The sequence below is a fragment of the Desmodus rotundus genome, chromosome 1, assembly GCF_022682495.2.
Source record: "Desmodus rotundus isolate HL8 chromosome 1, HLdesRot8A.1, whole genome shotgun sequence".
In the NCBI taxonomy this organism is placed as follows: domain Eukaryota; kingdom Metazoa; phylum Chordata; class Mammalia; order Chiroptera; family Phyllostomidae; genus Desmodus; species Desmodus rotundus.
Genome location: NC_071387.1, coordinates 100,266,316 through 100,280,654, shown reverse-complemented (window position 1 = coordinate 100,280,654; position 14,339 = coordinate 100,266,316). Strand labels below are relative to the sequence as shown.

General features: G+C 51.9%; 2 protein-coding genes across 7 annotated transcripts; one reads left to right on the top strand and one right to left on the bottom strand.

Annotated features, from left to right (window-relative positions):
- Positions 1–6,304: 6,304 nt before the first annotated feature.
- PKMYT1 (protein kinase, membrane associated tyrosine/threonine 1) lies at positions 6,305–10,669 on the top strand. Of its 4 annotated transcripts, none has more exons than XM_024553261.3 (7): positions 6,305–6,684; positions 7,620–8,113; positions 8,829–8,935; positions 9,072–9,244; positions 9,332–9,489; positions 10,375–10,452; positions 10,533–10,669. In XM_024553261.3, the coding sequence occupies exons 1-7, from the start codon at positions 6,334–6,336 to the stop codon at positions 10,642–10,644; spliced, it is 1,473 nt and encodes a 490-aa protein (XP_024409029.1). In that variant the 5' UTR covers positions 6,305–6,333; the 3' UTR covers positions 10,645–10,669. The 4 variants fall into 4 exon arrangements, with proteins under 4 accessions (XP_024409029.1, XP_024409030.1, XP_045045723.2 ...); XM_024553262.3 differs by lacking the exon at positions 10,533–10,669 and adding an exon at positions 9,925–9,935 and having other exon boundaries at positions 10,345–10,451; XM_045189788.2 differs by lacking the exon at positions 9,072–9,244 and having other exon boundaries at positions 9,306–9,489.
- PAQR4 (progestin and adipoQ receptor family member 4) lies at positions 9,772–14,255 on the bottom strand. Of its 3 annotated transcripts, XM_071222103.1 has the most exons (4): positions 13,767–14,252; positions 12,222–12,443; positions 10,763–12,071; positions 9,772–10,149 (listed from the first exon to the last, which is right to left on the bottom strand). In XM_071222103.1, exons 1-3 carry the CDS (start codon positions 13,930–13,932, stop codon positions 11,638–11,640), a joined length of 822 nt encoding a protein of 273 aa, XP_071078204.1. In that variant the 5' UTR covers positions 13,933–14,252; the 3' UTR covers positions 9,772–10,149; positions 10,763–11,637. The 3 variants fall into 3 exon arrangements, with proteins under 3 accessions (XP_071078204.1, XP_045045725.1, XP_045045726.1); XM_045189790.3 differs by lacking the exon at positions 9,772–10,149 and having other exon boundaries at positions 10,790–12,071; positions 12,222–12,517; positions 13,767–13,904; XM_045189791.3 differs by lacking the exons at positions 9,772–10,149; positions 12,222–12,443 and having other exon boundaries at positions 10,790–12,071; positions 13,767–14,255.
- Between the last annotated feature and the right edge of the window lie 84 nt (positions 14,256–14,339).

Below are 14,339 nucleotides of genomic sequence, written 5' to 3'. Positions count from 1 at the left end.
AACTGGGTTAAGGTGGCCAGTGTCTCCAAATGTGACAGGACTGGGTCTGGAGGCTGTACCTCTAACCAGTGCCCTGGGGGATCCTGACATCCCAGCTCTTCACTTTGAGAAACTCTGGAGTGGGATTCCTGATGCAAAAGAGGCAGAGGAAGGGTCAGCACAATAGGCAGGGCGAGTCTTCCAGGCTGGAAGTGAACTGGAGTGGAGTGAACACTTTCGATGACTGCCCGCCTTGTTTCAGTTACTGACTCACCTCTTGTTGGGGGTGGTGTATTTTGATACACTGGCTTCCTCTCGAAATTAAACTCCTCCCCTTTTGTTTTCTTATTTTTGTTTTAATTACAACATTTTAGCAACACAAAAAGCCCTCTGTGCCCCAACACACAAAGCCACTTATACACATGGGGCCTCTAAGTTTGTGTGTCTTTTAACAGCACTTACTGAGGAATCCGCATGCCAGACACTAGGCTGAGCCTTCCCTGAGGTTAATTTACAGGTCCACAAACCCCTTAATCAGCCAGGTGTGTTTCAGAATTCAAAAGGTATCAGATTTTAGAAAGCTAATAGGGTGCATATGGCATTTATATGTAACACCACCCGTGAGTCTGGGACATCATCCAATAATCAAACATATTATTTCTGTCAAGAAATATATGAACATTCATACTTAGAAGGTAAAAAAGGTCAGACCAGATTTTTCTGCCAAATGAGTTTTACATGTAGATATCTAGTTGTCCCATTTGTTGAGAAGACTGTTCTTTCCCGCTGAATTGTTTTGGCACCCTTGTCAAAACCAGTTGACTGTAAATGTGAGGGTTTATTTCGGAATTCTCTATGTGATTGATCTATATGTCTGTCCTTATGTGAATACCACACTGTTTTGATTACTGTTCCTTTGTAGTAAGTTTTGAAACCAGAAAGTATGAGTTCTCCAATTTCATTTTGATTGCTTTTGGCCATTCTGGGTCTGGTGGATTTCTGTATGATTTTTAGGATCAGCTTGTTCATTTCTGAAAAAAAAACCCAGCTGGGATTCTGATAGAGACTGTGCTGAATCTGTAGGTTAATTTGGAGAGTATTGTCATTTTATCCATATTAAATTGTTGGATCTATGAACATGTAATATCTTTCCATTAATGGGGTAGGGCAAAAGCAGGTTTACATTTGTATGGAAAATAATACAGTAATTAGTAGGTAATACAAGAATAAACTCTGTTTCTCATACTCATAACTGTAAACCTACTTTTGCCCCACCACATATTTAGGTTGTCTTTAATTTCCTAAAGAAGCTGAAGGAACCCTGGCCTGTGTGGTTCATTTGGTTGGGTGTTGTCCCACAAAGCAAAAGGTCACCAGTTCGATTCCCAGGTGGAGCACATGCCTGGGTTGTGGGTTTGATCTTGGGTCAGGACACATGCAGAAGGCAAACAATTAATGTTTCTCTCTCACATTGATGTTTCTTTCCCTCTTTTCCTCCCTCCCTTCCTCTCTCTCTAAAAAATAAAAAGATAAAATTAAAAAAAAAAACCATTTAGACTCAAAGGACAGATAAAGAGCTTCCCAGACAAGGAAAAACTAAAGGAGTTCATCATCACCAAACTATTATTATATGAAATGTTAAAGGGACTTGCTTAAGAAAAACAAGATCAAAACTATGAACAGTAAAATGGCGATAAATACATATCTATCAACAATTGAAACTAAAAACACAAACGAAGCAAACAAGAAGAACAGAGGTGGAATCATGGATATGGAGAGCATTTTGATGGTTTCCAGGTGGGAAAGGGTGTAGGGGAATGGGTGAAGAGGTGTGGGGATTAAGAAGTACAAATAGGTAGTTACAGAGCAGCCATGGGGATGTGAAGTACAGTATAGGAAATGGAGTAGCCAAAGAACTTATACGCCTGACACATGGACATGGACAACGGTGTGGGGATGGCCTGAGGGAGTGTGGGATGCTGGGTGGAAGGGGGCAAAGGGGGAAAAATTGGGACAACTCTAATAGCATAATCAATAAAATATAATTTTTAAGAAAGCTGAGGTGCCCTGGCTGGTGTGGTGGATTGAGCACCAGACTGGGAACCAAAGGGTTGTTCCAAGTTCGACTCTCAGTCAGGGCACATGCCTGGGTTGCGGGCCAGCTCCCCAGTAGGGGGTGCATGAGAGGCGACCACACATTGATGTTTTCCCTCTCTCCTTCCCCTCTCTCTAAAAATAAATTAATTAAATCTTTAAAAAAAAAGCTGAGGGAAGAAAGGAAAGAAAGTATATATGTATGATGTTTGTTATCGTGACCTTATTTACCACATTTGGTTCGTCCTGTGGGTTTGAGTTACTATTGGGTGTCATTTTCTAGTCCAATATTATTCTCTCCTACGTCCTTTGTGTGGCTATATGCAAGTATATCACACTTCTTTGTGTTTGTTATAAGCCCAACAATACAATTACATATTGTTTTATACAGTTGCTTTTTAAATTAGTTAAGAGAAGAAAGGAGAAGAAATATGCATTTATACTTCTTTTATATGACATAATTACCTTTACTAGTGTTCTTTGTTTTTTCATATAGGTTAGAATTACTGCTTGGGATCACATGCTTTTAGCCTGAAGAATTTCCTTTAGTTTTTCTTGTAAAGCAGGTCTTTTGGCAATGAATTCTTGAGAGAGGGAAAGAAACATCAATGTGTGGTTGCCTCTTGCACACCCCCCACTGGGGACCTGCTCCACAACCCAGGCATGTGCCCTGACTGGAAATTGAACCAGCAACCCTTTGGTTTGCGGGCCTGGGCCCAATCCACTGAGCTACACCAGCCAGCGCTCTTGTTGGCTTCTGACCTACATTGTTTCTGGTGAGAAGTCAGCAGTTAATCTTATGGGGAGGTTTTTAAGTGATGGGTCGTTTTTCTCTTGCTGCTCTCAAGATTTTCTCCGTGTTTGGCTTTTAGCACTTTTAGTATAATGTGTTTGTGGATCTGTGCTTTTATCCTACTTGAACTTTATTGAGTTTCTTTGCTATGTGTTTTTTTAAATTACATCTGGGAAGTTTTTATCCATTACTTCTGAGCATATTTTTCCTGCTCCTTCTCTTCTCCTGGGGCCCTCATTATGTGTATGTTGGTGCACTTAAGGGTGGGATACATTCTCTCAGGCTCTGTTCCTGTCATTCTTTTTTCACTCTGTTCTTCAGGTGGTATAATTTCTATCACTCTAGCTGCAAGTTTACTAATTATTTGTTCTGCCAGTTCAAATCTAATGTTTAACCCCTCCAGTGAGTTTTCATTTCAGTTATTGCACTTTTCAACTCCACAGTTTCCATTTGATTCTTTTAATAATTTCTTATTATTAATATTCCCTATTTGGTGAGATGTCATCATGCTTCCTTTAAGCGTGGTTTTCTTTTGTTCACTGAACACATTTACAGTGGCTACTTTGAAGTCTTGGTCTGTTACATCTGACATCTGGTCCCTCTTATAGGCAGTTTCTGTTGCGTTCCCCCCCACCCTGTATCTTTGCACAACTTGTAATTTTTTGTTGAAAACTGGACATTTTTTAAAAATTGACTTTAGAGAGAGAGAGGAACAGTGACTTGCTGTCCCACTCATTTATGCGCTCCTTGGTTGCTTCTTGTGTGCGCCCTGACCAGAGATCAATCCAGTCACCTTGGCATATTGGACGACTCTAGCCACCTGAGCTACCGGCCAGGGCCTTCAGGTCATGGGCATTTTGGATAATACATTTTAGCCACTGTGCGTACTGGTTCCTCACCACCCCCTCTGGGGCTTGTGATTTTTTTAAAAAATTTTAAATTGATTTTTAAAGAGAGAGAAAAGAGAGAGAGAGACATATCTATTTACCATTCTACCCATTCATGCATTCATTAGTTGACTTCCACATGTGCCCCGACTGAGGATCAAACCTGCAACAGCAGCACATCTGGACGACACTCCAACCAACGGAACCACCCGGCCAGGGCTCTGTGTGTGTCTGTGTGTGTGTCTGTGTGTGTGTCTGTGTGTGTGTGTGCGCTTATCTATTTGTTTAAGTGACTGGCTGGACCATTGTAGTGACATCTCTTTCTGCAGTATGAAGTCTCTGACATTGCCCCTTAGAGGATCCAGCCTGGGACATGTGCACGGTCAACCTGGGACACTGAGAATTTTGGGGGGCTCTCTTTATGTTTTCCCTGATCATACCCACCTGTTAGGCTACCCCAATTTCTGTCTGTCTTCTCTATTGCTTTTGTCCTGTGCTATCAATTGCTCTATAGACTGATATAATTAAATCTGGGCTTCTTTCACAAGGTAGCTTTTTATTCAGTGTTTGAGCTTTGTCCCGAACCCAGGAAGGCTCTTCCTAGCTATCTCTTTCCCTGATTCTCTGTGGTAAACTAGCTCGCCCACGGTTTAGCTTTTCATGATAATGGAATCACCAGCCACCTTCTACTTGCTTACCACCCAAAACTCAATTGACTTTTTAAAAACATTTTGTATTTATCGATTGATTTTAGGGGGGGGAGAGAAATATCAATTTGTTGTTTCACTTATTTAAGCATTCATTGGTTGATTGTTTAAAAAATATCTTTTAAAATTTTTATTGTTTGTGATATTACAGTTGTTCCAGTTTTTCCCCCTTTGCCTCCATTGGTTGATTCTTGCATGGGCTGTCACTGGGGATCAAACCTGCAGCCTTGGTATATGGGGATGACACTCTTAACTACCTGAGCAACCCCGGGCACAGCCTAAATCCAGATTGATTCTTTTTTTTCTTAAGATTTTATTTACTTACTTTTTAAAGAGAGGGAGAGAAACATCAATGTGTGGCTTCCTTTCACATGCCACCAACCAGGGACCAGGCCCGCAACCCATGCATGTGCCCTGACTGGGGATTGAACCAGCGACTCTTCCATTCACAGGCCAACACTCAATCCACTGATCCGCACCAGCCAGGGCTCAATTGATTTTTGAGAGCACCTTTAAACTTGAACTTCTCATATTCTGTTTCAAATAAAGTCAGATTTTTGGTGCAGGCAGGGGGTGGCAAGGAGAGAGCTTCAGAGCTCTCTGTTTTTGTTTTTGTTTTTTAATTTAAATTTTTTTAAATTGATTGATTTGTTCACTTCTTTTTCAAAAATAATTTTCGAAAGTAAGTCTGTAGATTGTTTTAAATTCTTTTTTTTTTTTAAGATTTTATTTATTTATTTTTAGACAGAGGGGAAGGGTGGGAGGGAGAGAAACATCAATGTGTGGTTGCCTCTCACGTGTCCCCAACTGGGGAGCTGGCCTGCAACCCAGGCATGTGCCCTGCCTGGGACCCTTTGGTTCATAGCCCAGCACTCAGTCCACTGAGCCACACCAGCTGGGGCTAATTTGTTGTTCACTTTTTTATGCATTCATTTGTTGATTCTTGTATGTGTCCTGACCAGGGATCAAACCCACAACCTTGGTGTATAGGAGTGATACACCTATACCAACTAAGCTACCCTGCTAGGGCCAGAGCTCTCAGTTTTATAACCTGAATCTCCCTAGGCAAAATCTCAGCTGCAGCTCTGGTGCTGGGGGCAGGGACAGTTATGCCCATCTCCCCGAGTGACACAGCTGCCTTAGGGTGAAGGCAGCAGCCTCTGGCCTTCTCAGCTTGCCTTTCCCAGCTTGCCTCAGCTTGTAGGAATGAGCTGGGGGTTGAGTGATTGGGCTGCAGTATTCATAGCCTACTAAACCTAAGACAGAGCTTCTGCCTTATCAGCAGGGGCTGGTGGAAGGAGGGAGCCCTCTCTGCTACACTCAGCTGGAATTTAGCCTCTGCAACACAAGAGTTGAAAGTGAAACCCTACTACATGAGTTTAAGCATCACAACTATGAAAAAGAAAGCAAGAAACTTGGAATCATACCTTCTTTTTTTCACTTTGGAATTGGAGATAAGGGAGTGTGAGTCTGTGTGAATATTTCCCCCTTACCGTCTTGGAAGAGATTGCATGTGTTAATGTCAAATAGCAGTTGTGACAAGGCAGGGATTGTAGGCACGTGCTGTGTGGCTCCAAGACCTGCCTTGTTTGACCTCTGCTGGATTGTGGGAGCCTCTGGGCCACTGCCCCATGCATTTCAGTTTGTTTCTGTGACCTCCAGGTACAGACAACTGTAAGCGGGTTTGTATAATTTGTCCTCTGCCTTTTCCTGGCAGGTGCTTGTGTCCCCACGGCCTCCATGTTTAAAGCAGAACATGTGTGCAGAGTAGCCGCGGCTTTCCTCCACAGCATCTCTAGGGCCACAGGACAAGGACCCATTTGAGTGGACACACTGTTCTGTACTCTACCTCTCAGGGCCTCCTGTACTGGCCATGCCTGTGCCCACAGAGGGCACCCCACCGCCGCTGAGTGGCACCCCCATCCCAGTCCCAGCCTACTTTCGCCACGCAGAACCTGGCTTTTCCCTCAAGAGGCCCAGGGGGCTTAGCCGGACCCTTCCGCCCCGGCCCCCTGCCAAGGGCAGCATCCCCATTAGTCGCCTCTTTCCTCCTCGGACCCCTGGCTGGCACCAGCCGCAGCCCCGGAGCGTGTCATTTCAAGGCAAAGCCTCTGAGACCCTGCAGAGCCCCGGTTATGACCCAAGCCGGCCGGAGTCCTTTTTCCAGCAGAGTTTCCAGAGGCTTGGCCGCCTGGGCCATGGCTCTTATGGAGAGGTCTTCAAGGTAAGTGGAGTAACAACTCTATGGGCCTGTCTGGACGTGCCCCCTTGCCTCCCTAACCTGCCTCGATAGGATAGTATTCCGGGCAGCTTTCTCTCCCCTTCACCTCTTCTGGGCTGACAGGTGGCCCTCCTCAGTGTTTGATTGGGCTGCTTTCTTATAACCCCCACACAGGCCCCTTCGACAGCCCCTCAGTGCACACTCCCGCCTTTTCCAGAGCCTGGCATGCCTGGTAGTGGCTCCTGGCTACCATCCCCTCCCACCCTGGAGCCAGCCACTCGGGGGTTCTTGGCGAGTTCTGCCCTACCCACCCCCACCCCCCGACCCCGCCGGGTCGCAGACACATAGGCTATACCCTGTATGCCACCTTTTTTCTGTCTTAAAATATATTTTCCAATAATTTCTGTTTCCTCTCAAATGGTAGTGTTCCTTACATAAGTACTACAAACAACATGGGCCCCTAGATTACTTTTTTTTTTAATTGTCTTTTTTTTCCCATTACCATTTATCCCCCTTATAAACCATCCCTCCTACCCTAGATTAATTCGTCCCAGAGGAAACCACTGAGCTTCTCGGTGGGCATCCTTCCTTCTAGAACTTTCTCTACACCTGTAGAATTGACCGTAATAGAGATAAACCCATTAATATTCTACACAGTGGATCACACTGCCTGTATTGTTCCATAGCCAGCTTTTTTCACTTCACAATAGTCTGAGAGACCCCCTGTGTTAGTACTTAGATGCCTGCCCCGCCTCTTCTTTGTTGGGCCTCCAGGGAACCAGCATCTGGTCTTGCTATTGCATGTGCAGGGGTCTTTCTAAGGTAGATGCCATATTGCACCTTTCGCACATGTGAAATCTTAATAGAATCTGCTGGATTGTGCTGCTAAATGGTCGGGCCACCTCCCACCCCACCTGCGGGCATTATCTTCCTTCCAGGTGCGTTCCAAAGAAGATGGCCGGCTCTATGCAATAAAGCGCTCCATGTCACCATTCCGGGGCCCCAAGGATCGGGCCCGAAAGCTGGCTGAGGTCAGCGGCCATGAGAAGGTGGGGCAGCACCCACGCTGTGTGCGGCTGGAGCGAGCTTGGGAGGAGGGTGGCATCCTGTACCTGCAGACAGAACTGTGTGGTCCCAGCCTACAGCAGCACTGTGAGGCCTGGGGCACTAGCCTGCCTGAGGCTCAGGTCTGGGGCTACTTGCGGGATACCCTCCTTGCTCTGGCTCACCTGCATGGCCAAGGCCTGGTCCACCTTGACATCAAGCCTGCCAACATCTTCCTGGGGCCTCGGGGCCGCTGCAAACTGGGTGACTTTGGGCTGCTGGTGGAGCTAGATGCGTCTGGAGCTGGTGAGGCCCAGGAGGGAGATCCCCGCTACATGGCCCCTGAGCTGCTGCAGGGCTCCTACGGGACAGCAGCCGATGTGTTCAGGTAAAAGCTGGGCCATGGAAGGTCCTTCCTGGCTGGGGTGCAGTAGCAGAGGGAGGGAAATGCCATCCTGGCTGAAAGTCAGGAAGATTTGGCCTCTAACTAGGAGACAGTGCCCTAAGAGGGTGAAGGCCCCACCCTCTAGTTGAGGGGGTTCTACAGAGTCAGGCTAGACAATGAACCATCTGGAGCTGCCCTACTAGATTCACCCATCTATCTCTTTACTACATCTCCATGGAGGGACAATTATTACTCACAGGGGAATGGGTACAGCAGGGTTAAAAAACTTGCTCAAACTCCAGTTAGCAGGTGGTGAAGCTTGGACTGGACCAGGCTCTGGGTTCCATGGTCCATGCCAGTAACCATTGCTCTGCCTCTAACAGTCTATCCAGCCATATCCACAGGACCCTGGTAGTAACACTAATAACCATAGTCCCTGTCAGGTGGGGGTGCCAGGAGGACTCACCACAGTCATGTGTGGGCTGTGCTGGGCACCGGGTCCATGCTTCATGATGTGTTCCCGTCATTGGTACTGCTGAGGCCTTTTCAGAGCCCCCAGCCTCTCCTTCCCCATCTCCTTAGTTCATGGTGGAAGACAGCAGCTGCTCCCCCGCCTCTTCTCAGGGGCATCCTGGGACTCTGGGATCTGTGGCTCAAGGCCAAGGCCAACCTTGCCTATCTTCTGTCCCTGTCTCCATCCCCACCACCTGCCCCCCAGTCTGGGTCTCACCATCCTGGAAGTGGCATGCAACATGGAGCTACCCCATGGTGGAGAGGGCTGGCAACAGCTGCGCCAGGGCTACCTGCCCCCAGAGTTCACTGCCGGTGAGTAGGGGGCAAGGATGGGAGGGGATATTGTGCCACAGGGAGGGCAGACCCAAGTGGAAGAGAATGGCAGGCTGTGGGGGACTGCTGGGTTCAGGGCCCAGTCACCCTTGACGTGGCCCTGCTCCATGGACAGGCCTGTCTTCTGAGCTGCGTTCTGTCCTCAACATGATGCTGGAGCCTGATCCCAAGCTTCGGCCCACAGCCGAGGCCCTGCTGGCCCTGCCTATGCTCAGGCAGCCACGGCCCTGGAGTGTCCTGTGGTACATGGCTGCTGAAGCCCTGAGTCGAGGGTGGGCCCTGTGGCAGGTAAGCCTGGTGAAAGTGACAGGCTGTTCTACCCTGATCCTTGGCCCTGGGGTCTGCCCAGCCTCCCTCGGGTCCCTGTCCCCACAGGCACTGCTTGCCCTGCTGTGCTGGCTCTGGCATGGGCTGGCTCACCCAGCCAGCTGGCTGCAGTCCCCGGGTCCTCCAGCCACCCCACCTGGCTCACCACCCTGCAGCTTCCTCCTGGACAGCAGCCACTCCAGCAACTGGGATGACGACAGCATAGGGTAGGTGAGAGCTCTGGACTCATGGGTAGGGGTGGAGAGATGGGCTGTTACCATGGCCGAACTCCATACACAGGCCAGGCTCCATTGGGATTAGTGGTAAACGGGGATTCCCTCCCACAAACCTGGCCCCATCATACCCTGGCAAGGGCACTGAGGCTGGTGGGAGTGCAGCCGGTCCTGGTTTGAATGCAACTGTTTCTTCTAAGCCTAGTGAGTGGAATGGCCACTGTGCAGAACTGGCAACTTCACACTTAGGGCACTGCCACACTAGGGAGCAGCTGGAGGGCCACAGCCCCCAGTGGGAGAGGTAGGCAGTGCGCCGCCGGGCTCAGTAGAGGCTGCCACTGCCCAAGGACAAGGCATTGTCTTTTTCACAGGACAAAGTTCCTAGAACCTAGAACCTGGTGAGCCCTCGTCCTGGGAGGAATTCCTTAGTCCAGGGTGCCTGGTGGCCAAGCGAGGGGCTATAATTAAGAAACTGTGGCAAAGGAAAACCACATGCTCGAGGCAGACAGTTCTCAGAAGGAATCACACCATTAACCCCTTATGAAAATGCCACTCCATTGTCATAGGGACACTTTATAACTGACACGAAGTACCAGATAAGCTTCATTTGCCACAGGTTCACTTCAAAGCCAGTTCATTCGAAGTCCATGTGTTCTGAAAAGGGACAGAGGTGGTCTTTGAGTGTGATCAGGTAGATTTTAAAAGTTGTGAAAATTATTCTTTGGTAGGGCACTATACTTTCATTGTCCCCGGCTGTGGCCCCTGCCTGTGTTCAGCAGGAGCCCGCACAGGGACAGGGTTAATCTTGGTCTTCCCAGGGCCTCCTCCCCGTGTACTCCCCTCTGCTGACACCCTGCTTGTCTCGCCCACCCCGTGCAGGCCCTCGCTATCTCCAGAGGCCATCCTGGCCAGGGCTGCCAGGAGCACCTCCACCCCCCAGAGCAGGCACACGCTGAGGTGAGCGGGCCCAGGATCAGAGGTAGGGAGGAGGGTCCTTTGAATCTTGAGTGTCATTTCTCTTTCTTCCTTCCCCCCAGGGATGCCCTGGACCTAAGTGACATTGACTCTGAGGCCGCTCAGGGCTCCTTCCCTTCCTTTGAGCCTCGGAACCTCCTCAGCCTGTTTGAGGACTCACTGGGCCCGACCTGAACCCAGACAGCCCTGATGCTTTTAACCTTTTAATTCTTTCCCGCATCCTCCTGGAGGCTGGGGTCCCTCTGAGAACTCCAGTGGTCCCTTCTGCCTGGCCCTGTCTAATAAAACATACCTGAATCTCGGGAGCGCCCAAGCTTGCTTGCATGGCAACACAGGGCTTTCTGCCCAATTTATTGACATCACCCAGGGTCTGAGGGCTCTGGGATGGCCTTGAAGGAGGGCCACAGGCCAGCAGATGGCAGCTGGGAGCCCCATGCTGTGTGGGACAGATTTCCTGAGCAGGTATGTCCCTGATGGGCAGGTCAAGTTATTAGAGCATGGCATTCAGTGTGGAGGGTGGGCCCCCAGCCACGTGGGGCCCAGGTCCAGGGCCACTCAGCTTTTTACATCTGGGCCAGTTTCCTGGAAAAAGCAGCAGCAGTCCTCCTGCCCTTTATTCCTGGGGTAAGGGGATAGTCCTGCTGCCCAAACTCCCCGCTCCACAGTCTGGACAGAAGGGAGAAGGGGTAGGCGAGCCTCAGGTTGCTAGGAGGGCTGGCGTGCAGGGTTGAAGTTAGAGGTCAGGAATCATGGGCTGGTGGCCCGGCCCGCCGCCCAAGTGGTACCTTACGTGAGGGTCTGAGGAGGGGCAAGGTGGGGTTATGGCTCTGGGCTGGCAGGACTCCAGCTGTCAGAGCAAGCAAGACTTGACCCCAGAGGCCCTCTGGCCCAACTCTCATAGGTCACAGAGGGTAAGCTGAGGCCCTCAGATGGACTGGTTTCCTTCCAGTCTGCACAGGAAGACAGTACCCTGGAAGAAGGCAGGAAAGGATGCTGGAGCTTGAAGGTGTGGATAGGAGAAGAGGCTCCACAGGGAAGAATGGGTGAACAGACAAGGGCTGGGAAGCATCCAGGGAGCCAGCCCCTTGCAGACCAGCAGAAGGAAGGTAGCCTGGTGGTGTTAGCCCTAGAAGACTGGGCAGGCTGGCGTGTTGTGTGGGTGGTGGCTCAGTCTGGGGGACAGGCGTGGTGGGCGGCCCAGAGCAGGTCAGGCACGACGCCAGCGTGCAGCTGAAGGATGGAGCCCACACTGAGCAGGTGCATGATCTGGTGTGAGTTGCCCCAGTAGTCGAAGCGACCTGGTCCCCAGCGTTCTGGCAGACGGGCCACGTTCACTAGCCCCCCAAGCAGTGCTAGGGCATCCATGCGCAGGTAGCAGGGCAGGGAGCCTGGAGCTCCGGAGCCCAGCCCCGCTCCTCGAGCCCCAAACACCAGGAGGCGGGCACCAGCCTGCCAACCAAAAGCTCGGAGTCGTGCGCTGGTGGAGGGGGCGGTAAGGGCCCTCCAGCCAGCCACACCTGACAGCATGGTGTAGCCCACCAGGGCAGCTGGGCGAAGCCAGGGCCTGCAGGCCAGGGTGCAGTGGATGATGGGCAGGGCTCCTGCAGAGGAGAGAGCAGGAGAGGGCACATCAGTCTGGGGGTCTGTCTGCTCTTTCTACCCAGGATTCATGTGAGTGTCCCCTGCTGCCCCCTCCCCACTTGCCCCACAGCTTTCATTCTTCTAGCCCCTCCCCCCATCCTTTGGCTCACCGAGGGTGTTGACAAGGCAGACCCCACACATATCCAGGGCAAGGAGCCGAGTGTACACAGGGCTGCCCCCTTGGTGGCACATGAAGAGATGGTAGAGCACAGAGCCTGCGGGTGGTGCCAGGCAGGCCACACAGTGTGTGCCCCCCAGCCAGCTATCCTTGCCCAGCTGACCCCAGGGTATGGTCATTGGCAGCAGCACCAGGAAGCCCAGCAGGGCCAGCCCTGGGGGAGGGAGACAGTTATCCATCACACAACTTCAGCACGGAGGACAGGTCATGTCCTCAGGAGTCCACAGTCTAGAGACAACATGAGAGGAATGAGAGCAAGGCAGGTCTTGACAACAGTGACAGACGACTATCGCCAGGCCCCAGACAGAGGCAGGCCCTGAGCTTTCAGGAACTTTACTTACTCAGCAGAGCTCACAATAGTTCTGGAAGTAGAAGAGATCATTATCCCCACCTCACAGGTGAGGACACTGAGTAACCTGTCCCAGGTGACTCCGGCAAGTAGAAGAGAGCCCAGGCAGTCTTAACTCCCAAGCTGCTCTCACCCCTGCAGCCATATCACCTCCCTGAAAGCAAAAGGACCTCAAACCCCAACCTGGCCTCCGTGTGCCAGCCGAAGCCAGAAGGCAGTGTGACTCAAGCTGAGCTCTGAACGTGGGGCAATGATAACAGATCCCAGGGCCATTTAGTTTGTTCTTCCCAACCCCTTGTGTCTCCTCGCCGTAAGTAACCAGACAAATGAAAGCTTTGGGATCTTCTGTCTTCCAAAAGGGGTTAGGCCAGGCGGGAAAGGGGGCAGAAATGAGCTTGTTCCATCTTCTCCCCAGGCACCACCTCTGGGAGCTCCATTGCCCCCCATCCTGGGCGTTATACCCTCCTTGCTGGCACTCTGCATTGCCCTCACAGGGGTCAAAGGTGGGCACGGCAGACTGGGGCCACTGGCTACCCATTATTGGCATGGTCTGGCCAGGCCACTGTCCCCCAATGGAGGAGGTACCAAGGGTGGGCCCAGCCCGCTCAGGGCTCCCTCTCTTGGTCAGCACCGCCCCACGGGGCCTCACAGGAAGGGCCCCATCCCTGCGGAGGTGTCACCACCAGGCGGAGTCCCAAGACTGGGTTGTTCCGGAAAGGGTTGGCAGGGCGGCTGCGCGGGGAGGGGCCGGTGCCTGACTCTTCCTCCTGGACCCCTCCTGGCCCAAGTCAACACCCAAGTCTGGGATGGGTGCTGGTGGGGAAGGTGCACAGGGGATCGGGATTACGAAGGGGCTGGACATCAGGCTGCTTCTCCCCGGGGCTCAGGAGGATTAAGCAGACTTGGTCCCCACTCTGCTTCCCTCGCCTGCCCTGGGGGCCCTGCAGGGGTAGCGGAAGCAGTCAGTGCCGTCCCGGACAATGGCAGCTTTGTCACCACAGCTCCTGGCTGTGCCAGGACAGGGGCAGCCCAGAATCTGGTCGCTCCTTGGCCTGCTCCTCAGCCTTCGGGACCCTGGCCCGGCGCAGGCAGGGCTGTCGCGGGTATGGGACGCGGGGTGCAGCTCACCGTGTGTGTAGATGTTGCCCAGCTCGTTGTGTAGGTAGAAGAGGCTGCGCAGGCAGCCCGAACCGCTGCTGGCTGGACGGTAGCCGGTCAACACGAACTTGTTGAACTGCAGGTGTGGTGGAGAACTGGCCCAATCCAGCAGGCGCGGTCCGGCCAGGAATGCCATGGCCCGGCCCGGGTGCGGGCGGGCCGCCCTCCTCTTACACCCCACCCAGCCTCCTCAGTGGGGCAGCGGCGGCGGGAGGCTCATCCCAGAGCCTGCCTGCCCACGGGCCAGTGCACAGCTCGCGCACGCGCCGGCCTGGGGGTCCCTGCTCTCGCTCTGCCGCTGCGCAAGCGCGGGTCCAGCGCCCCTGCGTCAGCCCGCCCGGCTGCAGTGCGCCCGTCTCCGCCTGGGCAGGCGCACGGTAGGGACAGTTCAAGGAGGCGGCAGCGGGCCAGTGGTCTCTCTGAGGCCCTGAGGACGGGTGCGGCCGGACGGGGGAGGGGACGGAAGACTCCGCCCCAGCTGGCCAACCCCGCCATCCGACCAGCGTAGACGCTGCGAGGGCCAATAGCTACGGGCTGGCGGAG